This window comes from Spinacia oleracea, chromosome 4 (genome assembly GCF_020520425.1).
Source record: "Spinacia oleracea cultivar Varoflay chromosome 4, BTI_SOV_V1, whole genome shotgun sequence".
NCBI classification, from domain to species: Eukaryota; Viridiplantae; Streptophyta; class Magnoliopsida; order Caryophyllales; family Amaranthaceae; genus Spinacia; species Spinacia oleracea.
In genome coordinates this window covers 170,779,376-170,805,949 of record NC_079490.1, presented here as the reverse complement: position 1 = coordinate 170,805,949, position 26,574 = coordinate 170,779,376, and the positions used below count along the sequence as shown (strand labels likewise).

The following is a 26,574-nucleotide window of genomic DNA, read 5'->3' as shown; positions in this document are numbered from 1 at the left end:
TATTTTCAGCTGAACGAAGGCTTCCCAAAAGATAATGTTCGCTGAACTCCCTCCATCCACCAGTATTCGTTTCACTGGGAATTTTGCTATTTCGAGGCCCAAAACCAGTGGATCGTCGTGAGGGTATATAATTCCGCGACAGTCGGCTGGGGTGAATGAGATATTTGGCATGACTTGGGGTGCCGGCCATTTTATGGTGCTATGGTAGTTTATCAGGTGGCGGTGTTCGCCCAGACTTCTGCCGGCTCCACTGATTGTTCCTCCATGGCACGGTCCTCCGGATATGACCCATACTGTCGGCCCCTTCTGGCCACTGTTTCTAGCCTCCCCATTCCGACTGGTTTCTGGTGCCTTCTGCTCTATTCGGAGTGGTGTTTGGGTGGATGGTAATCTGTTGTTTGTGCTATTGCTTTGCCGACTGTTATTCTGTTGGTTGTTGTTGTTCTGTCGGGCTTTATATTGTGTCAGATAGCCTCTCCTGATCATATCCTCGATGTTATCCTTCAAGTCTCTGCAGTCTTCCGTATAGTGTCCACAGTCATCATGGAATGCGCAGTATTTCGACTGTGGTCGGGGTTTATCGCTCATTGGTGGAGGCCTCTTCCAGTTTTCGTTCTTGTTGACATTGTAAATTGAGGCTCTTGGGGCGTTCAATGGGGTGTATTCATGGAATGTGGGGTATATGCTGGTTGACTGTTTCTGGTAATCCCTCCCTCTTGGGTCCTTCCTCTGTTCATCCTTTCTGAACCCCCTGTTCTGATTTTGCTGCGCCGGCTGAACCGGCCTTGGTGCGCCATTTCTAGTCTGTGCCGACTGATAGTGATTTGGGATTGTCATCAGCTCGTCGCTTTTGATGTATTCGTGGGCCTTCATCAGTGCGCTTCCCAGACCGGTGAAGGATTTTCTTCCCAAGTATTTTTTGAACTCGCAGTGGTTCATTCCTCTCATCAGGGCCACCACAGCTATCTCTTGTTGCAAGTTTGGTATGCTGGTGGACTCGTTGTTGAATCTGGTGAGGTAATCTCTTAAGGACTCTCCGCTTCTTTGGGTGATTGCCATCAGCTCTCCCGACGTTTTCTTTCTCTGCTGCCGACTGATGAACCGTAGCATGAACTCTGCTTCTAACTGTCGGTAATTATATACCGACCCCTTTGGTAGTCCCTTATACCAGCCGGATGCCACTCCCAGCAGCGTTGAGGGAAATACCTTGCACCACATGGCGTCGGAATCTGTATACAACATCATATGTTGCTCAAATGTGTTGCAGTGGACCTCCGGATCTGTGGATCCGTCGTACTTGCAGAGTGGGAACTTCAATTTCTCCATTGGTTCCTCCAGAATGTCCGCGCACAGGGGGGAGTTTGCAGGTTGGATGGTGTAACGGCGCGACGCGTACCTCTGGGGTGCTACTCTTGTCTCTTCGATGACCATGGGTTCCGGCCAACTGCGCAGAGCAATCGCCTGGTTTGTATTGGGGTGTTGTTCTTGTTGCACTAGGATCTGCTCTCCGAATAGGTTTCTTATCGGCAATCTCTTCCGTTTTTCGCCGACTGGTGTTTCCGCAGTCTGGTGTATGACTGTCCTGGGTACGGGTTCTGTGTTTGCTTTTCTCGCTGGCTTCAGGGCCGACAACGCGGCCATCACCGCTCTTGCCGTAGCCAACTGTTCCTCCGAGAACTGACCGGCGAGTTCAGACGGCATTTGTGTATCATCCTGGGCTGGGCTTTCGGGCTCTCCGTCTGAGTCGTCGTCCTCGACTGAGTATCCCAGGACATGTAAGGGTGTTGCTGCAGTCGTAGTTTTGCTGACTACCGACTGGCTCCCTAGCTGGGGGGTGGGTTGGTCATTAACGGGTGTTATTATTGGTTCTGCCGAGAACAGCGTGGGTTTCAATGGGGTTGTTGTTTTTGTCGTCTGTGTACTCTGTGGGGTTGCTTTCGAGGCCTGCTTTTTGCTTCTCTTGTACGAATCTGACTGCGTACTCTCCATTTTCAAGGGTGATGATTTTTTTTTTTTTTTTTGTGTGCCTGGCTGTGGGTTCTGCTTACAAGTGGGGGTCCCCTCCTTCTAGCGCCAATTGTTCCGGCGACGGACTCGGAACAGAAAAGGGATGACTGACTCCCGACTGAGGTTGCTGACTGGATCCTGCACAGTGAAACCGTTAACTAGCCTCGGGGGTGATCCGAGAATTACCCCTCCGATGCTTAAGTCAGATTATGCTGATAGCTCTGTAATAAATGCTTATAAGAATGATTGGGTTGGAATTGCGTACCTTTGGCATTGATGGGGGTCTGTATATATAGACGGGTTATTTGTACGGAGGACCCGGGTTATTACCCGTTGGTTCCGGATCCTCCTTTTCGGCTCTGATAGGCAGATGATGTCAGAGAACTGCCGACTGGGTTTGTAAACCCTGGATGCCGACTGCACCTTTGGTGCTTCTTGTGAGTATATGTCTATGATACAGCTGTTATGGGTTGTCCTACCGGCATACCGGTAGGGCTACCCGTACAATTACCATCTTAACCCACCACCAATTTTGGTTTATATCTTCACATTAATTTATAAATAAATGTTCACATGAAGTCTAAAACAAATAAAATTTATGTGACTTTTTAATTTCTATGGACTATTTTGAAAAGAAAAAAAATTAAAGCATTACGACAACCATGAAAAAACCTGATGTCATAAATCTCATAAGAATCAACTATAGGATCGTCTTACATACCTGCATATATATCTAATTTGGTGTTTTATTAGTTTGACGCACTTAGTTGCATGAGAAAACAAATTATACAAATTATAAGATGATATGATTGAAAACTTACTTGCCATGATAAATGACTTAGCGTGTCATACTTTTCATTCTATAGAATAAGTATTTTGGTCAAATATTGAGCTCAAGAAATATCTAAAACTTTAGTTATTCAATGTAGCAACCGGGGCATCGCCCGGGCCACACACTAGTTATCATTTCAAACAAATATATGAGTGCAAGTGTACAACATTCTCATGTATCTAATAAATTGCGTATTTCTATGTAGAAATGAATAAAATTAGTGGAGAGTAAGTCTCTTATGAGATGTTGAGATCGCTTATGCATAAAACTGTTGATGTTAGCATTAAAAAACATATATACACGATGAAAAATGTAACTGTTTGAATAAAAAAGTGAAAGTATTTGATGGAAATATAATTAGTAGAGCATAATAATTAATTTGATCTCAATGTGTAACTGTTTGATTAAAAAGGACAACTATTTGATAATAAGTTGTTCTTATACATAATATTGCATTGCATAAATTTTTGTGATGGGTAGATACCTGGTTTTGTAACATAAACGACTTGGGTGATTCCAACTTTGTGGTAAAGAAATTTTGACCAGGTATTTGGTCTTGCTAACCCCTACTCCTATGACCTTTGGTTGGTGTTATAAATATTCATACAAAATTTTAGGTACTCGTTGTGTGTATTATATAAACGGTTGTTATTTTTGTTGTTTAACATAATTTTTAAATTGTTATGAATGTGCGGGAGTCGATATGATAGAAAGTGAAGACGTATGTGTTAGTAAATACAATTATGGGGCCTCATATGTATACAATAAAATGTGTTAATCATCATATAGATAAGCCAAATTTATAATGGTCTAATTACGGTTTACGGTCGGACTTGGCTTAGAGGCATAATTGTCATGAAAATAAGTGTTGTAAAGATACCATAGTACTATCTTTAATGTGGTGACGGGTCAAATTAAAGATAGTACATTTAAGTTTATTATTGAAACGATTATGGCCCCCGGTGCATGTTTTCATTAGTGTATATTATTAAGAGAAAGCTGAAAAGCTAGAAGAGTAAGAGGAGCATTAAAGATATTGTCTCCTCATGTTCTTTTCGGTTACATTTTGGGTCTTTATATCCCATCAATGGAGAGCCAAATAATCAACACACTAAACCCAGAAAACATAGCATCGGAAGGCTTAATCGTATCCGACACTCGATCCCTCTTCACTCATGGCTGCTATGGAAGCTCAAGGTATGTAATTTAAATTGATTGTTCTTTCAATGGGTTTACATGGATATGATCTTTGATGAATCATAATTCAGTCTTTTAATTTCTATCAATTGGTATCAAGAGCCGACCATGTTAGACCCTTGGAGTTCAATTGGATTGTTTACCTTTTTTTTAGTGGAAGCTCAAGTTCCATTTTCTGTAGATTTTCGATCTATGGGGTTTTTTTTGTTTTGTGGGCTTTCTTTGCAAATTAATTATGATAATATTTTTGCAATTATTATTTGGGATGAGGTTGATTTGTTTTGGATTAATTTATCAAGCATGCAATTCACTGGTATAGTGTTTCAAGAGATGATTTTTTTTTTCCCCTAAATGGCATTGCTTGGAAAATTTGATTATTGTTAAAGGGCATTTAGGTCATGAAATTTACATGACTCATCCGTGTATCAATTTTGGAGAAAACATGTAAATTTCTTCCTATTGTATTACTTTTATGGAAGAATGTGGAGGAACAGGATAATCTCAAGTAATAGGTGTTAATATTTTGATTGAGTTTATTGAAACAATATTATCACAAAAGTGATCCCTGTTGCTTAAATTACTCAAGAGAAATATCAACTGTTGTGTATGTGTATAATCTATGCGGTTCATAATCGGCCCAAAGGAAGGTAATTATCTGGCCAGATTACATGTACATTTGTGATGATGACCATGTAACAATTATCAGGTTAAAAAATTGTGAATGATAAATTTAACCCAAAGGTGTGTTTATTTGTTTACAAATATTATTGTTAGTGTTCGATTGTCACAACAAGAGTACCATTAGCAGTTAATGTTATTGTCAAAAGACTTGATGTTAATGGTGTGCCCGGTACCTTGTGATGGGAATTCTATTATTTGATATTCTTCCCTAATATCTTATATGATATGAGCATATATTTATATCATTTACCTTATTCTTTGTACAGCTAACTTTTCCACAATCTCAGCTAATCTGAATTCAATTCCAATCCTTAATGGTACTAACTTTAAGGAATGGAAGGAAAATGTTCCACTACAGGAAAATGATACATATGTAGACGGAATAATTGTGACGGTGTAACAAAGGGTCGCAAGGATTTTGGGGGCGCGAATACTACTTTGCAAATTGCGGCGGTTTAGAGGGTCGCAATATATTACGACACACTAAAGCGTCGCTATTTACCATAAAAAACACGTGAAACCCACGTGTTAATATTTCGCCAAATATTTTCGCCAAATATTTTCGCCAAAAAGATATCCCGCCTAACTCTGTTCCCACGCCCTGCTCCCACGCCCTGCTCCACGATTTTCTCCCTCAAACAACCGACTAAACCCTCACTCTCAACAATCAACTGCTCTCTACTCTCAACAATCAACTGCTCTCTGAAACATTCCTAGAGAATCGCTCAAGCTTTCGGAATCCCCTCAATTTCGTCGGTAAATCCTCAAATTCGTCCACAGTTTGTAGCAATAATCTCATTCCTCTCAATATTTAAGGATTGAAATCCCAGCTGGTTAATTCGTCTTCATAATTGCCCAAACAAAACCATCTCAAGCATCTATAAATTAGTGTTTTTTTCTGGAGAAATTCGTTCGTGGGTTGTAGAATTACAGCTAGTTTGTTTTTTCAGATAGATTCGCCCAATTCAATCAAGAAATTCTTGAAGGTTTGTTTATTTTTTTACTTTTATCTGCGGAATTTGTGTGTTTGATTTTTTTTAATTCATACTGATAGTAATTTTCTTGCAATTTAACAGATTTATGCAAGAATTCAACATATTGTTTTTATGTTTTAATTTAGGGTTAATATGTAGTTAGTTTCGATCAAGGCTGTATTTTAATTACTTTTTAATTTCTATTGGTTTTCTTAGTCATTTATATTGCATATAGATTCTAGTTGTTTTATATTTCTGCTTATTACAACAGAGATGCTGATGTTGTTGTTTAATTGCTGTTTAAATTTCAATGCTTTTACAAAATCATCAATAATAATTCACTTGCACAGTTGTGATTTGCGTTGGCCGAGTTTTTCATAGAACCGTAGCTTAAATTTCCACCCCTTTAATTTTTATTCTCTGTTTTGGGTGGGATTTTTGTTGATGAGCTTCTGCGATTGCGGTGGTGTTGGTAACTGCAGACTGTTGTGCGGTATGTTGTGTTGTTATCCGGGTTGCCTCTACATTTATGTTCTTATTGCCAATTGTGCTTTTGCAAATGCATCCTGTGAAGGTTTAGGCTTTACTATCTTTCTCAATTTCAACGTTGCTAGCTACTAAAGCCAATACTATGGCCCGTGAATTTGTTTTGGGTATTCCCCCTCCGACCTCTTATTAATCAAACCGATTAGTTTGTGGGTGGTTTCATTGGATGTGATTTTTTATATTTTACTCCTGTTTATAACATCTTATATGGTTGAATTTCCCAAGATTTTTCTTGCATTTGGTGATTTCTGACTGAATATAAATGCATATTGTTGTTTTGATAGGTTATCCTAACCCACAATAGGTAAGCTGTATATAACTAGACTCTGCAATATTTGTGAATACTGGGAAAATAAATTTACCTTAACTAGTAATACAAAAGCAAAGTAATCAGTTAACAAGAGATTAGACTCTAGATATTAGGTAATTTCATTAGACTTAGATGCTACTGCTAGTTAAGGTACATTTATTTTCCCAGTATGACGTTCTGCAATGAGATGTAATTACCTCAGTATGACGTTATGCAATGAGTTGTAATTACCTCAAGAAAAGCCCAAATTTCCTCGAAAAGTTCCTTTAAAATCACAAAAATAATTAGAAAACATCCCAAAACTAGTTGTATTCTGCTTTCTGTGTGGGAGGATGGTTTTCCATATATTTTTCCAAGGTTCAGCTTCAAATATTATTAACCTCTTTAATCCGTACTGAATTTCTGTTTCAGAGAAATAAATTATCTATAAATTTCTCGTAAATTAACCAGGGTTCTTTAGCATTGGATATAGGAAGACTAGCAGGAGGATATGGAATGGGTGCCTTCTCCTATGTGGTATGTATGCTTTGGAGTTATATGCCATCTTTCTAGACAAAAAAACTCTGTTCAATGGCCACATTTTTGCAGCTTTACATTGAAGTGCTAGCCAACATGATATGGTAAAATCAACAGGTACCTGTTTACATTGCGGAAATATCACCTGTAAATCTCCGAGGAGCACTTACAACATTAAACCAGGTATTTTTGTAACTGTTGTACTTCATGTTTTACTAAAAATTCTTGCAGTTACCATATCAAATTTTAATAATGATATTATTACGGTTTTTGCATAGACTTACACTATTTTCTCCTATTGTAGGTCATGATCTGTACTGGCGTCTCAGTGGCGTTTATAATAGGGATAGTTTTATCATGGAGGACTTTAGCATTAACTGGTAAAGAATTAGGGAAAAGGAGTTCATTGCTGAGTTTGATTACTTAAAACAAAAATCTTAGACTTTGTAGCAAGAGACTTACTAGCCATATAATGCAGGACTTGTTCCATGTGCTGTTCTGCTTTTGGGTTTATGCTTCATTCCAGAATCTCCAAGATGGATGGTAAGCATACAGAATCATTTCAAAATTAGGTATAAAATTCAATTGGAACAATCATATCAAATCGAAGTAAATACAGGCGAAAATAGGATCTCAAAAGGAGTTTGAAGCTGCATTTCAGAAACTTCGTGGCAAGGATGCAGATATAACCCATGAGGCTGCTGAGATTCAAGTACTAGTTGTTCTAAGCTGGTTCTTTCAATTTGACTATTATTATACTCAAGCACTGAAGTGGCCTACTCATATTTGCACATTACGACTTTCAATTGACAGGATTACATAGAAGAACTCGAAAAGATGCCCAAAGCTAATATGTTTGACTTGTTTCAAAAGAGGTATCTACGTTCTGTAACGGTAAGACTTCTACCCTTGTTATATGTTATCAGCTGATTGTGTCAAATTTGTGAATCCATAAGTCTTAACACAACTCCCTAATCTTATAGGGTTTTCTCAACTCATTTTGTTAAATACTTCGTATATGACAACTCACACACATTAACAAATCACATCATATACGGGCCAACAAAATACTATATATAATGTTCTTTAGATTTCATAATTTAACAGTACTTTGTCTTACTGATCACTAAACCAATGAGCCAAATCTGACTCAATTTGTTTATCTGATTAAATAAGCAAGGGCAGAGGCGAGTTGCGCTACTTAAAGAGAATTGATTAATTCACTTGACCAACAACACAAAAAAAAAATGTTCATCAGATCAGAAATTTGAGTTCTTGAGCTTTCATTAGCTTTAGCCAAAAGTGATAAACACTTTTCCAAAAGTTATCCCTATTCCAAACCACAACCTATGTCACTCGAAATTTGGACCGGGACACACGGACACACAGACCGCCACAATGCAGATCAGCTAGTGGTTTCTTCACTCTATGTCCAGCCTAATTTGAAGCACTAAATTCTCATATCCTACACAAAAGATAAAATAACAACTAACAATGCCTACCATCACCAAATGTATTTCTACTACCTATATAAGGAAAATATCATGGTCAAAATCCACAATGGTTTCCCATCAAAACCCACCTCCCAGCCAAATACCATTTTGACAATAAAGATCAACCACATACTCCACTCCAACCTCCATCCAATTGTGTTTGTTCTGATAGACGTTTCACAACCTCCGACAAATAAATTTGATAAGTCAAGTTATCTTTCCTCTGTACTCTTCTTGAATTACTAGAACTTCTACTTCACTAAGTTTTATCAGAATATTTCAAGCATGTTCACTTTATACTACTCCCATCTGGATTCTAAGGTCATGGAAAAATACATCAACCATGAGAAAGCATTGCAGTTGATCCACTAACAAAGCCTTTTTGTTTCACAAGAAACATCTCAATCCTTTCTTACAGAGTTACAGATCGATCAGCAAAATAAATGAATTGCAATACTGACGACTCACAAAACAGAATTGCAAGAAGAAACATACAGATCGATCAGAAAAATAAATGAATTGCAAAGTAAAACTCTATACCTAAACAAGGTTGGTAGGAGCCAGAAAATAGCAGATCAATATGGTATTGTGGCCAACAAAAATTTGAGAAAATAGCAGATCAATATGCATAGCACCTGACCAATTCACAGGAAAGTCCGACCCCCCCCCCAGGTGATGTAGCTTAACAACTAGCAGAAACCTACAACCTGAAGTTCCATGTAAATCAAAAGTTTTAGCAGCCATGTTGACAGCTGACCTGAACATTGCAGAATCTGAGAAGGCTGTTAGATCTATAACAATCTTTACTCAACTGCCAAAACCCTAGGAATTCAAAGGCTTTACTCCCCTAAGGTACAAATTAGAAAGGGTTTAGATTGATTATATGAGCTTCACTCACTAAATGCAATTAATCTACCTGATCTAATTTTCAGTGTTTTCACTGGCCCACAAGTGTATTTAATCTTGTTTTACTCACCGATTTACAACAGACTCTTTAGTTATAAGTCTCTCCTTCCACAAAAGAATTTTTGAAAAATTTCCTGAATATTTATCTCAAAATCTGAAAATTACAAGCAAAGAGCTGAAATAATCTTAATAAACTGTCCTAGTACCTCACTACCTCCTTAACAAATTACATATCTAATACCTAGTCCCTAAAAAGATTCTGAAATAAGAAGACTAAACCTAATCTAATTAGGAAACCAACTCCTGGTACACAAGTACACGTTTTCAGCTCTTCTTACTTTCTTAGCACCTCTAAGTTTTTAAACAAACCAATCCTGATACACATGGGACTTGAACAAAACAACAATTACTGAAATCCCAAACAAATTTTAATTTGAATTCAACAGATTCAGGAATCCTTGATAGTGCAACTAGCAAACAGAAAAACGAGTTGAATTCACCAAATTGACACACCATTGCATAGCCTTGGCTAATAATGATATAGAGAAGATAACATGATTTTTAGAAGAGTCAACGACCTACTAGAAAGAATAAAATTCAAATAGCTCATCTGCAATCAACGACTCCTATAAACATAACATTAGAATGTATGAAGAAGATTTTCACCATATCAAAATGTAATTCACACGTAAGGAAACCAGTTTAGAATGCAAGGCGTACAAGGAAAAAGGCAACTTGTCTGTGATTCTTTTCAGCAGCCAATTGCGCTGGAGTGAGGCCAGTGTTATCTACCACAATCAGGTCGTCTTTCTTTCCAGTCTGTACCAATACCGTGCAGGCCTCCAAGTTCCCTCGAATGGAAAACCAATGGAGAGGGGTACATAGCTCGAGAGAAAGCATTTATGTATTTGTGCTTGTTTATTAACGTAAACCAAAAAGTGTGGATGGTTTATGCGATGGTAAAATTATATAATATGATTTATGCGCCGGTAAAATTCTATAGTACCATGGGGTTGTTATGAGAGAGAAAGTTGAGTAATGGTCGAGGGAGCTGCCTGCTGCTTTTAGCAGAAAGAAGGTCATGTGAGTCTAAATCATATACATTTTTACAATCAATCTCTTTTGGTCTTTATAATTCAACCCCCAAAGTATTGTATGAAGTATGGTTTAATCTCTTTCCTTTTTTACATTCTTCTTCTGCAGGTAACTCTTGAGATCCCTTGGGTCAAGTGGGAAGATGGGTGGACATGGGAAGTGAAGGCACAATTGATGGAAGCTGTTGAGTGGCCTCAAAAGCACCAGGATGCATTCGAGCGAATTGGAACCTGCCCACCAACAGGAGTGTTGTTGTTTGGTCCCCCCTGGATGCAGCAAAACGCTCATGGCCCGTCCTGTAGCTTCTGAGGCAGGACTGAATTTTCTGGCTGTCAAGTGTCCAGAGTTATTCAGCAAGTGGGTTGATGAATCTGAGAAGGCTGTTAGATCTCTTTTTGCCAAAGCAAGAGCTAACGCGCCATCAGTTATATTTTTTGATGAAATAGACAATCTTGTTGTCATCCGTGGAAAGGAAAGTGATGGTGTTTCAGTTGCAGATAGGGTCATGAGTCAACTTTTGGTTGAATTGGATGGTAAGCTATTTGTGGGTCTAGTAGCAGTATCATTATTTAATAGATTGGAAGTGTTACTTTGTCGTAAAGCTGTTTTAGCTATTTACCCTCTGTTGTCTTCTTGCTGTTTTGTTGCTTTCTTTAATCTGTACCCTTACGCCTTTCTTCAGTTTTCCTTTGGGTTTGCATTCTTATTGGAACTGGATTGTTTCCTTATTTTACACTTAATATCTATTAGTGAACTTGAAAGAACCATGTGAAGATATCTACAATCTTGGAGTATATTTAAGGCCCCCTCATGTTAAGTGGTGGCATGGTGCAATGATGGAAATTGTGTCAATTAAAAGTGAAGCAAACTAGACTTATGTATGGTCCGAAAATGTTTTTTCTTATTCATGTCATATGATGTCTGGAACCCTAAGAAGACCTGCTTTCTTCTAGGTCTACATGGAAGAGTTAATGTTACTGTTATTGCTGCTACAAATCGTCCTGACAAGATTGATCCTGCCCTTCTTAGACCAGGTGATCTTCTGCGGCTCTCTCTGATACACAAATATGAGTAATTTTTTTGGTTAAATTTACTTTTTTTTTTCTTTATCCTGCATGTTACCAACTTCTTAAATATTTTCCTGATTTTGGACCCGGTTATTGAACAGGGTGGTTTGATCGACTCCTATATGTTGGACCCCCTAGTGAAACAGATCGTGTTGACGTATTTCATGTTCATTTGCGTAAAATGCCTTGCGGTTTTGATGTTGATGTAAGCGAGCTGGCTCATCTTCGATCTGCAGGGAAGCAGCAATTTCAGCAATTGAAGTATGTTGTATAAGTTCTTGGGTTGCAGAAACGTTTGTTATATTTTCAGCTGTAATTTTTATTTGCATATTTCAATGAAATCAGGAGAACCTAAATTGTTCAGAAGTAAAGATGGAGCACTAAAAGACTGCAATTCTTCGTGTACACCCATCAGAGATTCAACCTTATCAAGAATTGTCGGACAAGTTTCAGCGGCTTGTACATTCCAAGTCTCCATCAGAGGCATGTGTACATCAACTTAATAGACCAAAGGAGTTATCATCCTGGTAACAGTCCTTTTCTACATTGTCTATTTGGTTTAAATTGTCAGCCTACCAACCTGCTTAAAATCCTTTTGATTGCTTGTAGTGCTCCCTTGTACTGTTATTAGCTTATAAAATGTAAAATTTCTCTAAGATATCGTTTTTCCATCTGACCAAACCTATTTGGTTTTCTAGACTATCTGCTGAAATATTCTGAGACTTGTGTTGCTGCCTAGAGATTAATAGCTGAACCACCAAAGCCACATGCTACAAGCTTAGAACTATTTGGGAAGGGGCGATTAATAGTTAGTATTATTTTGAGAAGTCCTCTAGTAGTTAGGATCAAGCCTGGTTAGGATTACTGTTAATTTTCCCTTGATTTTAAAATATGTTCATCATGCTTTGTATATATATTTGACATATTAAATTTTCTTTGCAGATTATTGATGATTCAAGTGGTAATAGTAAAATGTAGATCAAGAGATGAACACGTTATCTTGAAGCTACGCTAGCATAAAGATAGGTTTACTTGGTAATTAGTTTGTTCGTAGCCAGGAAGTTGTTTTTATTTAGTTTTGGACTATCTTGTAGAAAAAATGATAATGCCAGTTAGAAAGTTATTTTTGTTTTAAAATATCGCTTTTATTCCAGTTTGACTAGACTCTGCTAATTAATTTAATGTATATCATAGCATGACGTTATATATATATACGTAGTAAGTTAATACTTGTATTTGATTATGACTATCTATGGTCGATATATATTTTTATAGATAATTCATGATTTTAGATTAATTTATGTATATATATATATATATGAAAAAAAATATGATGCAAATTGTGACGCTCCAAAGTGTCTAAATTATTATGTATATATGAAAAATAATATGATGCAAATTGTGACGCTCCAAAGGGTCTAAATTATTTTGGAGGGAATGAGGAGAACTTGAACGAAAGTAAACATATAGGGACTCTAATGAGAGTCTATATATTTCGGGTGTCTAAAGCGTCTCTATATGGTTTATAGTGGCTGAGAAATGTGTCTATAAGCGTGCAAATAGTGACGCTTTTTGCAGTCTAAATATTGCGACTATCTATAGAGTCCCTATATCCCAAATAGTGGCGGCGAAATACATAGATATTTTGCAAATTGTGACGCTCTAAAGCGTCGGTAAATAGCGGCAATGAAAATAGCGACCCTCTCTCAAAGCGTCGCTATGTGAAATTGCGACACAATTTTCCGTCGCAATTTGACCCAGAAAGCGTCACAATGTGCCGCGTTTTTTTGTAGTGTTCAGATATGTTTAGGCTGCATGGATCTGGACCTTGCATTAAGAGATGAGCATCCCCCTTCTCTTACGGACTCTAGTTCTTCTGATGAGAAGAAATACTATGAGAAGTGGGACCGCTCGAATCGCATGAGTCTTATGATCATAAAGCGTGGCATTCCAGAGACATTTAGGGGTGCAGTATCCGATGAGGTTACTAATGCCAAGGATTTCCTTGCCGAAATAGAAAAGCGCTTTGCCAAAAGCGATAAGGCGGAAATAAGCATGTTATTAAGCAGCTTAACTTCCAAAGAGTATAAAGGCAAAGGAAATATAAGGGAGTACATAATGGAGCTGTCTCATATTGTTTCAAGGCTCAAGGTCCTAAAGGTAGAGATATCAGAAGATATTCTCGTACACTTGGTCTTGAACTCTCTTCCTGGAACTTTTGATTCATTCAATGTTAGCTATAACTGCCAAAAGGAGAAATGGACTCTAAATGAATTTCATTCTGTGTTCAAGAGGAAGAGAGGCTAAAACAAAACAAGACAGAAAGTGCTCACCTGGCTAGTACCTTTAAGGAAAGGGGCAAAAAGAGGAAAATAGGTGCTTTTAAGAATGAAGCTGCAAATGGCCAAAAACAAAAGAATGGTGAGAGCAATTGTTTCTTTTGCAAGAAGCCAGGACACATGAAGAAGGATTGTACCAAATATGTTGCTTGGAAGGCAAAAAAGGGTATGATCCTTACTTTGGTTTGTTCTGAAATCAATTTAGCCTCAGTACCTAGAAACACTTGGTGGTTAGACTCAGGTGCAACATCTAACATTAGTGTTTCAATGCAGGGCTGTCTGAGCCACCGCAAACCAAATAATGCTGAAAGATGCATTTATGTGGGAGATGGAAAATCGGTGGACGTAGAAGCCATAGGGCACTTTAGATTGTTATTGTCTTCTGGTTTCTATTTGGATTTGAAAGACACTTTTATTGTACCGTCTTTTAGACGGAATTTAGTTTCAGTTTCCTACTTAGACAAATTAGGTTATTGTTGCTCTTTTGGAAACTCTAAAGTTACTTTGTCTTTGAATAAAAGTGTTGCGGGAACTGGTTCATTTATGGTTTATGAAAATCTTTATATGCTTGATATTATAGCTTCCTATCATGAAAGCTTTGACATTGAGTCCCGAGGTACTAAGCGAAAAATTGAAAATGCACAATCAGGAGCATTATGGCACAAACGCTTAGGACACATCTCTAGAAATAGAGTTGAGCGACTTGTGTCAGATGGAATACTTAATTCCATTGACTTCACAGATCTTAATATATGTGTTGAATGCATTAAGGGAAAACAAACCAAACATAAGAAATTAGGTGCATACAGAGCTACAGAAGTCTTAGAACTAATACACACAGATGTTTGTGGACCATTTCCTACTCCTTCATGGAATGGTCAACAATATTTTGTATTATTCATAGACGATTACTCTAGATATGCATACTTATTTCTTATCCATGAGAAATCCTAGGTTCTGGATGTGTTCAAAGCATACAAAGCTGAAGTTGAAAACCAACTCAACAGACGCATAAAGAATGTAAAATTTGACCGTGACGGTGAATACTACGGTAGATATGATGGTTCAGGTGAACAACGTCCAGGACCCTTTGCCAAATACCTAGAGGAATGCGGGATTGTCCCTCACTACACTATGCCAGGTTCACCTAGCATGAATGGTGTAGCTGAAAGGCGAAACCGAACCCTTAAAGATATGGTGAGAAGTATGATTTGTCATTCAATCTTACCAGAATCACTCTGGGGTGAGGCACTAAAAACAGCAGCTTATATTTTGAACCGGGTACCAACTAAAGCAACTGCCAAAACACCTTATGAACATTGGACAGGGAAAAAGCCTAGCTTAAAGCACTTTCGTGTATGGGGTTGTCCATCTGAAGCACGACCTTACAAGCCACACGAAAAGAAGCTAGCACCCAAGACTGTAAGAAGTTACTTTATTGGTTATTCGGAGCGATCTAGGGGCTACAAGTTCTATGATCCCATTGCTAACACTATTTTTGAGACAGGGACTGCCATATTCTTTGAGGATGTTAAGTTTGGGGGAGAAAATGAGGTCAGAAACATTGTCTTTGAGGAAGAAACGGTCTCCATCCCTCAACCATTTCATACAGATGCCTCTTATGAAACATATGAGGAACCTCAAGAAGACAATGTTTTTACTCCTTCTGGTCAGATTGAAAATCTGATTCAAACTGAGAAAACTCAACATCCTCAAGAACAAGTGCAACAAGAAGAAGTACAATTGCGTCGATCCACTAGAGAAAGGAGAAGTGCAATTCCAGATGATTACATTGTCTTCCTCCAAGAACATGTGACAAACATGGAAAAGGTTGAAGATATCCTTGCATTTCTCCAAGAACATGAGGAAAGTACTGGTTTGGTGGAAGATGATCCTATCAGCTTCCGTCAAGCCATGAAAACTTCTAATTCAAAACAGTGGATCATAGCAATGAATGAAGAGTACAAGTCTATGCAAGATAATAAAGTCCGGGAACTTGTCCCATTACCAGAAGGTGTAAAACCAATTGGTTGTAAATGGATATTTAGAACCAAAAGGGATTCTAAAGGTAATGTGGAGAGGTATAAAGCTCGTCTTGTAGCTAAAGGCTATACTCAAAAGGAGGGAATTGACTATAAAGAGACTTTTTCTCCGGTATCATCAAAAGACTCTTTTAGAACAATCATGACCCTTGTTGCACATTTTGATTTAGAGCTTCATCAGATGGATGTGAAGACAGCGGTTCTAAATGGTGATATTGATGAAATGATTTACATGATGCAACCAGAAAACTTTGTATCAGGAGATCCAAAGAAGATGGTTTGCAAATTGAGAAAATCCATCTATGGGCTAAAACAGGCATCTCGTCAATGGTACCACAAGTTTCATCACACTATTCTCTCATTTGGTTTCGAGATGAATGTTGTTGATGATTGTGTGTATCATAAATTTAGTGGAAGCAAGTTTACTTTTCTGGTCTTGTATGTCGACGATATCCTGCTTGCCAGCAACAATAAGAATATGTTGTATGAAACCAAGAAATTTCTTTCAAATAATTTTGAAATGAAAGACCTTGGTGAAGCTTCTTTTGTGTTGGGGATTGAGATACTTCGTGATAGATCTCAAAGAATTCTAAGGTTATCTCAAAGGAACTACATTGACAAAATCTTAAAAAGATTTGGCATGCAGGACTGCAGACCAGGCGATACCCCTACTTCCAAGGGTGACAAATTTAGCCTCAGCCAATGCCCTAAAAATAATCTGGAAATCCAAGAGATGCAAAAGATTCCCTATGCTTCAGTCGTAGGGAGTCTAATGTACGCTCAAGTTTGTACGCGCCCTGATATAGCGTACATTGTTGGAATGTTAGGCAGATTTCTTAGCAATCCAGGAATGGATCATTGGAAAACAGCTAAGAGGGTAATGAGATATATGAAGAGAAAAAGAGATTATATGCTCACATACAAAGGATCAGACCATTTGGAGATCGTTGGATACTCTGACTCTGATTTTGCGGGATGTGAAGACTCTAGCAGATCTACTTCTGGTTCTGTGTATCTACTAGCAGGTGGTGCCATAATTTGGAAAAGTGCCAAACAAGAAGTAATAGCCACTTCTACTATGGAAGCTGAATTCATAACATGTTTTGAGGCATCAAACCATGGAATGTGGCTACGTAACTTTGTCACTGGTCTGCGTATCATAAACGAGGTTGGAAGGCCAATCAAGTTATTCTGTGACAACAAGTCTGCAGTGCTTTATTCTAATAACAATAAGAGCTCGAGCAAATCTAGGCACATTACGGTCAAGTATCGAGCTGTTAAAGAAAGGGTCCAGAATAAAGAAATTTTTATAGAACATATCAGATCAAACTCCATGTTGGCAGATCCCTTTACAAAAGGACTCCCACCGAAGGTCTTTCATGAGCATACTGCTCACTTGGGGGTTTTAGAGTTTAAGGATATTGAGGTTTAGTGGCAGTTTTTAATAATATGATTTAAAATGTTCTATGTTAAAATATATGCACATTGCTGTTTGTTTTTAATACTCTGATCAGAAATAAAGTGTGGCAATGTATTCTGGACAACTGAAGTTATTGAGGATCAATAGGGCCAGTTGGAAATTGACATGTGCGAACCATTTTCATGTGATTTTCATGTTGTACATTTCATGATTGATCAATGTCATTAGATTATGTTGATATCAGTGATCATTGTGTAGGAACATATAGATGCATAAAGCGGAATTTCAGGAAACAATTTCCTAACATCTATCACAGGATCTCATGCATAACAATAGTATAGATCAGATTAAGTCGAAAGAATAATCACCTTTGAAGCGTGTTCTCCCGTTCGTATGCAAGCTTCGAAGATCTTAGAGCCCCACTTGTTGCTCCTCTACTCAGTCCACAAGCACGAATTGAATCCCACGTATGCTAGTACGGAAGAGAACGATCACAATCTGTCTCTTGCTTTGTTTGGGATGTACGGCGTTTAGAGAATTAGAATTAGGGTTTTTGTGTTTTCCTTTTTGTCAGATATTGAATGAACGTGATTTCTAAATCCCTGACATTATAACTATTATAATGTGAGAGTTTTAGGTTAACACAAAACCAAAGCCCAACATTCTTCCCTTAACAGACCGGTTGCCATCGGGCCTTTTGGGCCCATTCCAATTAATGCTTATATGTGTGACCTTATAGGATTAATATATTTTAGTTGTAGGTCCAATCAATATTGTCCTGCTAATCACATTTATTCTCTAGCAAGCAAATATGATTACTAAAATAATTAACTTATTATCTTCATAATTAATTCCTATTTATATTTAGTAATTGCCGGAAATGTCTAAGGACATAATTCCTTCAATCTCCCACTTGTCCGAAGACAAGAACGCAATGCTAAATTCCTTAAGTCTCTTAATGCCAAAATTTGATAACACACTGTTATTCTCAAATTCTAGTTTCTTGATCGCCGAGTTCGAACTGTTCAAATAAAGATTAACTTTTAATCCCATTCCGCATGGCCATGCAATTTTCAGTTCTCGCTCATCAAGAGGCCCAGACACCATTCCTATCAAATAGGAGGACTTATTCACTCTTGTATGACCATAACTCCCACTCAATTCTTAGCCCACCTGATCACTGCCTTTATAACCTCCTTTTACGGCGCGGCGTTTAACAGCGTCAAAGTTAAACTAATTGTCTCGTGGTTATTAAGACATACTCACGTCTAAGGAATCCACTAAATATAGAAGTTTGATTCTACTTTTAGAATCTAGTTAGGTCAAGTCACAATGCATCAAGTATACATCCATATAATCAATTAGACATCCCTATGTCTCCATAGCCCATGGAACTGCACTATCAATTAATTACATGCTAGTCTTCACGTAAATCACTTATGTCCAATTTAGTGATTTAGACTAGGGACTTAATAAGTTGTGATTTCAGTTCACTTTATAGGGTTCCATTATCAAAACGTTTTCGATAATCCTATTTGAAAACACAAGTTATTTGGACATTTTATTTAATACTAAACCAAACTATTAAATAAGAATGAACTTTTATTGATAAACATTCAAAGCATAATAAATGTCTTTACAATTGTAAACATAAAGTAAACAAACTAAAGCCATTCTCCCATATGCCTAAGCCCCATAGACCTAGTATGACTCTCATGCTTAGGTTGAGCAAGCGGTTTAGTCAGAGGATCAGCCACGTTATCCTCAGTATGAACCTTGCTTACTTTCACATCCCCTCTTTCAACGATCTCTCGAATGAGATGGAATCTCCTGAGCACATGTTTGGATTTTTGGTGCGATCTGGGTTCCTTGGACTGGGAAATGGCACCATTGTTGTCACAGTACAACTCAATGCCATTTTCAATGCTAGGAACTACACCAAGTTCACTAATGAACTTTTTGATCCAAACAGCTTCTTTTGCTGCATCACTTGCTGCAATATACTCAGCCTCTGTTGTAGAATCTGCGATGGTACTCTGCTTAGAACTCTTCCAGCTCACAGCCCCTCCATTTAGACAAAAAATGAAACCAGATTGTGATCGGAAATCATCTTTGTCACTTTGGAAGCTTGCATCGGTGTATCCAGTGGCAACCAACTCATTATCTCCACCATAGACCAAGAAATCATCCTTAGTCCTTCTTAAGTACTTAAGGATATTCTTTGCTGCCATCCAGTGCGCCTCTCCCGGGTTTGACTGGTATCTGCTGCACATACTCAAAGCATATGCAACATCCGGTCGAGTGCATACCATGGCATACATAATGGACCCTACTGCAGAGGCATAAGGAACATTACTCATGCGCTTGACCTCATCAGGTGTCGAAGGACATTGAGTCTTGCCAAGTGAAATGCCATGTTGCATGGGAATGAAACCTCTTTTGGAGTTTTCCAGCTTGAACCTTGCAAGAACCTTATCAATATAAGTCTCTTGGCTAAGTCCAATAAGCCTTTTGGATCTATCTCTATGGATCCTTATTCCCAAGATGTATTCAGCTTCTCCTAGGTCTTTCATGGAAAAACAACTTTTAAGTCATTCCTTGACTGACTCAAGCATGGTCTTGTCGTTTCCTATGAGAAGTATGTCATCCACATACAAGACTAGGAAAGCAATACTACTCCCACTCAACTTCTTGTATATACAAGATTCCTCTTCATTTCTGAGGAAGCCAAAAGATTTGACTGCCTCATCAAATCTGAGGTTCCAACTCCGGGATGCTTGCTTAAGCCCATAAATGGACTTCTTAAGCTTGCAAACTTTTCTTGGACTGTTTGGATCTTCAAAACCTTGTGGTTGTGTCATGTACACATCCTCTTTCAAGAACCCATTCAAGAAAGCGGTTTTGACGTCCATCTGCCAGATCTCATAGTCATGAAAGGCAGCAATCGCAAGAATTATCCTAATGGATTTCAGCATGGCTACTGGTGAGAAGGTTTCATCATAGTCAATACCATGAATTTGTCTAAAACCTTTTGCCACTAGTCTTGCCTTAAAGACATCAATGTTTCCATCTTTGTCCTTTTTCAGTTTGAAAATCCATTTGCAACCTATGGGTTTAACCCCATCAGGCAAAGCAACCAAGTCCCATACTTGATTTTCAAACATCGAATCCATTTCGGATCTCATGGCTTCAAGCCATTTCTCGGAGTCTTGACTCGTCAAAGCATTTGTGTAGCTAGTAGGTTCCTCATGTTCTAAAATCTCTATTTCAGAACTTTCAGTCAAAAGGAAATCAATATATCTCTTTGACGGAATGACAGTCCTACTAGACCTACGTTGGGGAACAACAGGAGAAGTTTCCACCTCATTAGGTTGAGGGACTTCGCATGGATTATCTCCAAGTGGGACGGTAGAAGGCGCATGAATGGAATGCACCGCCTCCTGAGCATTTTCATGCTGGGTCGTCTCTGACGAGGTGTGAACCTCATCCATTTGTTGCTCATCTCGAATTTCTTCGAGATATACATTACTCCCACTTGTTTTTCTGGAAATAAACTCCTTTTCCAGAAAGACACCATCGCGAGCAACAAACACTTTGTTTTCGCTTTGGTTGTAGAAGTAGTATCCCTTAGTCTGTTTTGGGTAACCCACAAAAAGACACTTATCGGACTTGGGTGAAAGCTTATCAGAAAGTAAACGTTTTACATAAACTTCACAACCCCATGTCCTTAGAAAAGACAATTTTGGAACTTTTCCAGTCCACATCTCATATGGCGTCTTTTCTACTGCTTTGGACGGAGCTCTGTTGAGTGTGAATGCCGCTGTTTCAAGCGCAAATCCCCAAAATGAGGCAGGAAGGTTAGCAAGACTCATCATGGACCGAACCATATCTAATAGAGTTCGATTCCTTCTTTCGGAAACCCCATTCAATTGTGGTGTCCCTGGTGGAGTCAATTGCGAAAGTATTCCACAATCTTTCAAATGATCACCAAACTCTTGAGATAAATATTCACCACCACGATCGGATCGCAATGCTTTAATTTTCTTTCCAAGTTGGTTTTGTACTTCATTTTGGAATTCCTTGAACTTTTCAAAGGATTCCGACTTATGTCGCATGAGGTAAACATATCCAAATCTGCTCACATCATCAGTAAAAGTAATGAAATACCCGTACCCTCCCCTAGCCAAAGTACTCATAGGTCCGCACACATCAGTATGTATGAGGGCTAAAAGATCATTGGCCCTTTCACTTGAGCCTGTGAAAGGAGATTTTGTCATTTTCCCCATTAAGCAAAACTCACATACTTCAAATGATTTAAAATCAAATGATTTGAGAATTCCATCCTTATGAAGTTTCTCTATGCGCTTTGAGCTTATGTGGCCTAATCGACAATGCCATAGGTAAGTAGGGTTCAAATCATTTGGTTTGTGTTTCTTGTTTTCTATGTGATAGATATGGTTTTGTAAGTCTAGTACATACAAACCATTTGATAATTTAGCAGAGACATAGAACATACCATTCAAATATGCTGAACAACAATTATTCATAATTTGAAATGAAAAACCTTCCGAATCCAAAATCGGAATAGAAATTATGTTCTTGGTAATAACTGGAACGTAATAACAATTATAAAGTTCTAATATTAAACCAGAAGGCAAGCGTAAACTATAATCTCCTACAGCTAAAGCAGCAACTCTTGCTCCATTGCCTACTCGGAGATCTACTTCGCCTTTGCTCAAGCTTCTACTTCTTTTTAGTCCTTGCACATTACCAATAATGTGCGACCCACAAGCGGTATCAAATACCCAAGAAGTAGTTGTAGCTAAATTAACTTCTATGACATTGATACTCTTGAACTGCTTACCTCTCTTGACCATTAGAACATCCTTATGTTCAGGTTCACCAGGTAAGTTCCCCTCGTCCTGAACCACCATACTATACAACCTCCCTAATCTAGCATTCTTCTGAAACAAAGTTTTAAGTTGCTGGATTATTGTGTAGGCATCCAGACCATCAAAACGCTTTTGATACTCTGGTTCCATGCAAGCAAGCATCAAACATGTTACTTGCAGAGAGTTATCCTGGAGAGTTTGTTTAGCTCGACATTGAGCTTCAGTAGCATTTTCTGGCAGGGGTTCAAGAGGGAGTGGATTTTCAAGAACACTTTCTTTTCCTTCCGCTCTGAGAACAATTCTCATAGCCTTTTCCCATTGTAGGAAGTTGTGTGCATTCAGTTTGTTTTCAATTAGAGGGCGTAAGTTAAAAGTAGAGTTGTTTGCACCAGACATGATAACTACAATAAAAAGTAAAGCAAGATTCAATATAATGTTTATCAAAAGTAGCAATTAAACAAATTCAATTCACTACTACCCTTTATTCAAAATTAGAAGTCCCCATTGAATAAAGAATTAACCAAGATCCCCTCCCACTACAATCAAACGGACTTTGGCCCTGCTACTTTAATTTGTAGTATTCGAGGTAAGTAAACATTTTACTAATTATAACTGATTATAACTCTTGGTAGACAGGTTAACAACTCTTTGTATTTTCCTATCTCTTAGCTTCAAAACCCAAAACTTTGTCTTTTGATAGTTTTGTTGAGTTAAACCAAACATTAACATGTAAGTTTCAAAAAACCTACCCTACTATCCCCGGAATTATAAGCAACACCCTGCTTTGGCAGAACCTATTACTCATGATCTAAGGCTTTATAGGTGTTGTATGGAAAAGCACTTAAACTCAATATTATTTTGGGACCTAAGTTTACTATGTTGGTTAATTAAAAGTGAACGCATTGCTTTAAATAACCACATACATAAACTCAATAAGCATTTTAAGGCAATATAAATGCATAAAAATCAATGTGATCCTAGTATGGCCCCTAAAAATAAGCTCAAATCTTCTTGGGTTCCTGTTCATCTTTCTTGGATCTCCATCCTTGAATTTCGGATTGAACCTTCTTACTCCATCGAGCTCATAATACGAACTTTATAATCTAATTTAAACTTTTAAATTAAATTACAATAATACAGAACGATGCGCAGATCGTATTTCAAAATTTACAAGAATACAAAACGATACGCAGATCGTATTTTCTATCCTATTTTGGGCCATACTAGTCACTCGCATGTAACAAAATATTATATATATTCCATACACGCATATAATATCAAACTATATTAAACACAAATTATTTACTTATTAACTGTTAATAAGCAAATAACTTTTCCAAAATAATTATAAAAACTTAAACAATTTAAGTTCAATATTACTTAGGAAACTTTATTATTTTATTCAATTACTTGTTTAAATATGGCTAGAATAATCTCATTAATCATGAATTTGCATTTATTGAAAAATTATGAATTTATGCTCAAAAAAAAAAAATTTGAATTTCCCAAAAAAAAAAAAATTCAAAATAATCAAATGTGTCCCATTCTGATTTTAATATGGCTAGAATAGTCAAAATAGTCAAATAGTCAAACTAACTAGGGAATCTTATTTTAATTTCCATACTTCTGATTGATTTTGGAACTCTTTGGGAATCAGACTTCGCAAACCCAAAACCCAGTAACGACGACTTCGCAAAAAAAACCACCCTCACGGCTAACGCCAGCCAGCAGCCACCGGGACCGCCGGCCAGCCGCCGTGATTTAAAATCTCAGCCACGCTGGTCGACTCAGCAACCAGAAGAAGCCGGCAGCTACGGTAACCAGCGACAGCCCGCGGTGGAGCTGCAGCTAGCGAAACAGCAGCGACCGCCACCCCTGACCTCCGGGAACGCCGCCCCTTCTGCCACCCTAATCTCCCTCCATCGTGGCTCCACCGTTGCAGGTGGGGCCACCCAGCCATGGTGGGTTGTTCTTTTTAAATTTTGGTAACAATTACCTAAATTAAATTAATCTTTATTCAACTTTTGTTAAAGATTAACAAAATTAATTAGGGTTTAATTATCCGAAAATAATGGCAAAAAATTTGAATAAATTAACAATCCTTAAACTGAATTTTAGGGTTGTTAGAAGTTAGATTTCAATTTAAACTCTTTATTAAAATTAAATCTAACAAGAATTCAAAATTTAAGGCATAATTATCTCATTTTATTCAAATAAATCAAGAAAATAACAATTATAATCCGAAAAATTCGAATTAAATTACCAGGCAGATCTATTGAATTTTCTTAACAAATAAAATCAAAAATTTTAATTGTCATCCTTAAATTTTATGATTAATCGAATTAAACATAAAAATTAACCAAATTCAATAATTAATATACAAAAATTCCGAAAATTAGTTAAAAAATTACCAAAAAATTTCGGCTATTGCATAAAAATTAGGGGATAATCAGTAGATTTATTTAACAAATTAAAAATCAAATCTTTAATTGTTAACAAATTATTTCCATGATTAATCTTATTAACCATTAAATAATTTAAAATCTAACGAATTTAATTTTAAAAAATCCGAAAATTTTTATGAGATATTAACAGTTAATTTCGACCCTGTGATAAAAATTTCGGAATTTTATAAATTTATTTTGAGCAAAATTTAATTAAATCACGATTTAATGATTCCAATCAATTAGTATCATATATTAATTTTGCAAATTCAAGCCATAAATAAATCTTCCCTTAATTGAATCAAAATAGTAATGTTGCATACAATCATGATCATAAAATATTATGCAAGAGGCTAAAACTGATACCACTGTAGGAACATATAGATGCATAAAGCGGAATTTCAGGAAACAATTTCCTAACATCTATCACAGGATCTCATGCATAACAATAGTATAGATCAGATTAAGTCGAAAGAATAATCACCTTTGAAGCGTGTTCTCCCGTTCGTATGCAAGCTTCGAAGATCTTAGAGCCCCACTTGTTGCTCCTCTACTCAGTCCACAAGCACGAATTGAATCCCACGTATGCTAGTACGGAAGAGAACGATCACAATCTGTCTCTTGCTTTGTTTGGGATGTACGGCGTTTAGAGAATTAGAATTAGGGTTTTTGTGTTTTCCTTTTTGTCAGATATTGAATGAACGTGATTTCTAAATCCCTGACATTATAACTATTATAATGTGAGAGTTTTAGGTTAACACAAAACCAAAGCCCAACATTCTTCCCTTAACAGACCGGTTGCCATCGGGCCTTTTGGGCCCATTCCAATTAATGCTTATATGTGTGACCTTATAGGATTAATATATTTTAGTTGTAGGTCCAATCAATATTGTCCTGCTAATCACATTTATTCTCTAGCAAGCAAATATGATTACTAAAATAATTAACTTATTATCTTCATAATTAATTCCTATTTATATTTAGTAATTGCCGGAAATGTCTAAGGACATAATTCCTTCACATTGCTGGTAAATTCTGATTGCAGGAATGGAACCACGCTGGTCCTATATTAATATGACTAATGGACAAGATTGTGTTTATTGCTCTCTGGATATGATGTTAATTTTGAGCTCTTAAGGTGTAATACATTTATAAGGACACATATGCGGCCCAGTGGGAGATTTTTAGTAAATACAATTATGGGGCCTCATATGTATACAATAAAATGTGTTAATCATCATATAGATAAGCCAAATTTATAATGGCCTAATTACGGTTTATGGTTTACGGTCGGACTTGGCTTAGAGGCATAATTGTCATGAAAATAAGTGTTGTATAGATACCATAGTACTATCTTTAATGTGGTGACGGGTCAAATTAAAGATAGTGCATTTAAGTTTATTATTGAAACGGTTATGGCCCCCGGTGCATGTTTTCATTAGTGTATGTTATTAAGAGAAAGCTGAAAAGCTAGAAGAGTAAGAGGAGCATTAAAGATATAGTCTCCTCATGTTCTTTTCGGTTACATTTTGGGTCTTTATATCCCATCAATGGAGAGCCAAATAATCAACACACTAAACCCAGAAAACATAGCATCGGAAGGCTTAATCGTATCCGACACTCGATCCCTCTTCACTCATGGCTGCTATGGAAGCTCAAGGTATGTAATTTAAATTGATTGTTCTTTCAATGGGTTTACATGGATATGATCTTTGATGAATCATAATTCAGTCTTTTAATTTCTATCAGTATGTGCTAAATTTTATACCGATTGGGCAAAATGGTGTTAATTTGGTCAGTGGATCATTTTTAT

The 26,574-nt window shown here is 37.3% G+C and overlaps 1 protein-coding gene and 1 long non-coding RNA gene across 5 annotated transcripts; both read left to right on the top strand.

The window, feature by feature from the left end:
• The first annotated feature begins 3,688 nt into the window (after positions 1 to 3,688).
• LOC130472278 (sugar transporter ERD6-like 7) lies at positions 3,689 to 11,017 on the top strand. Of its 4 annotated transcripts, none has more exons than XM_056842847.1 (8): positions 3,689 to 4,036; positions 6,998 to 7,063; positions 7,181 to 7,246; positions 7,368 to 7,443; positions 7,542 to 7,606; positions 7,683 to 7,775; positions 7,877 to 7,957; positions 10,666 to 11,017. In XM_056842847.1, exons 2-8 carry the CDS (start codon positions 7,043 to 7,045, stop codon positions 10,864 to 10,866), a joined length of 603 nt encoding a protein of 200 aa, XP_056698825.1. In that variant the 5' UTR covers positions 3,689 to 4,036; positions 6,998 to 7,042; the 3' UTR covers positions 10,867 to 11,017. The 4 variants fall into 4 exon arrangements, with proteins under 4 accessions (XP_056698825.1, XP_056698826.1, XP_056698824.1 ...); XM_056842848.1 differs by lacking the exon at positions 3,689 to 4,036 and adding an exon at positions 5,079 to 5,473; XM_056842846.1 differs by lacking the exon at positions 3,689 to 4,036 and adding an exon at positions 5,079 to 5,703.
• A 110-nt stretch (positions 11,018 to 11,127) lies between these two features.
• Positions 11,128 to 11,743, top strand: LOC130472279 (uncharacterized). The gene is made up of 3 exons (XR_008932321.1): positions 11,128 to 11,435; positions 11,511 to 11,591; positions 11,726 to 11,743. It is a non-coding gene; the product is annotated as an uncharacterized lncRNA (long non-coding RNA).
• Positions 11,744 to 26,574: the final 14,831 nt, after the last annotated feature.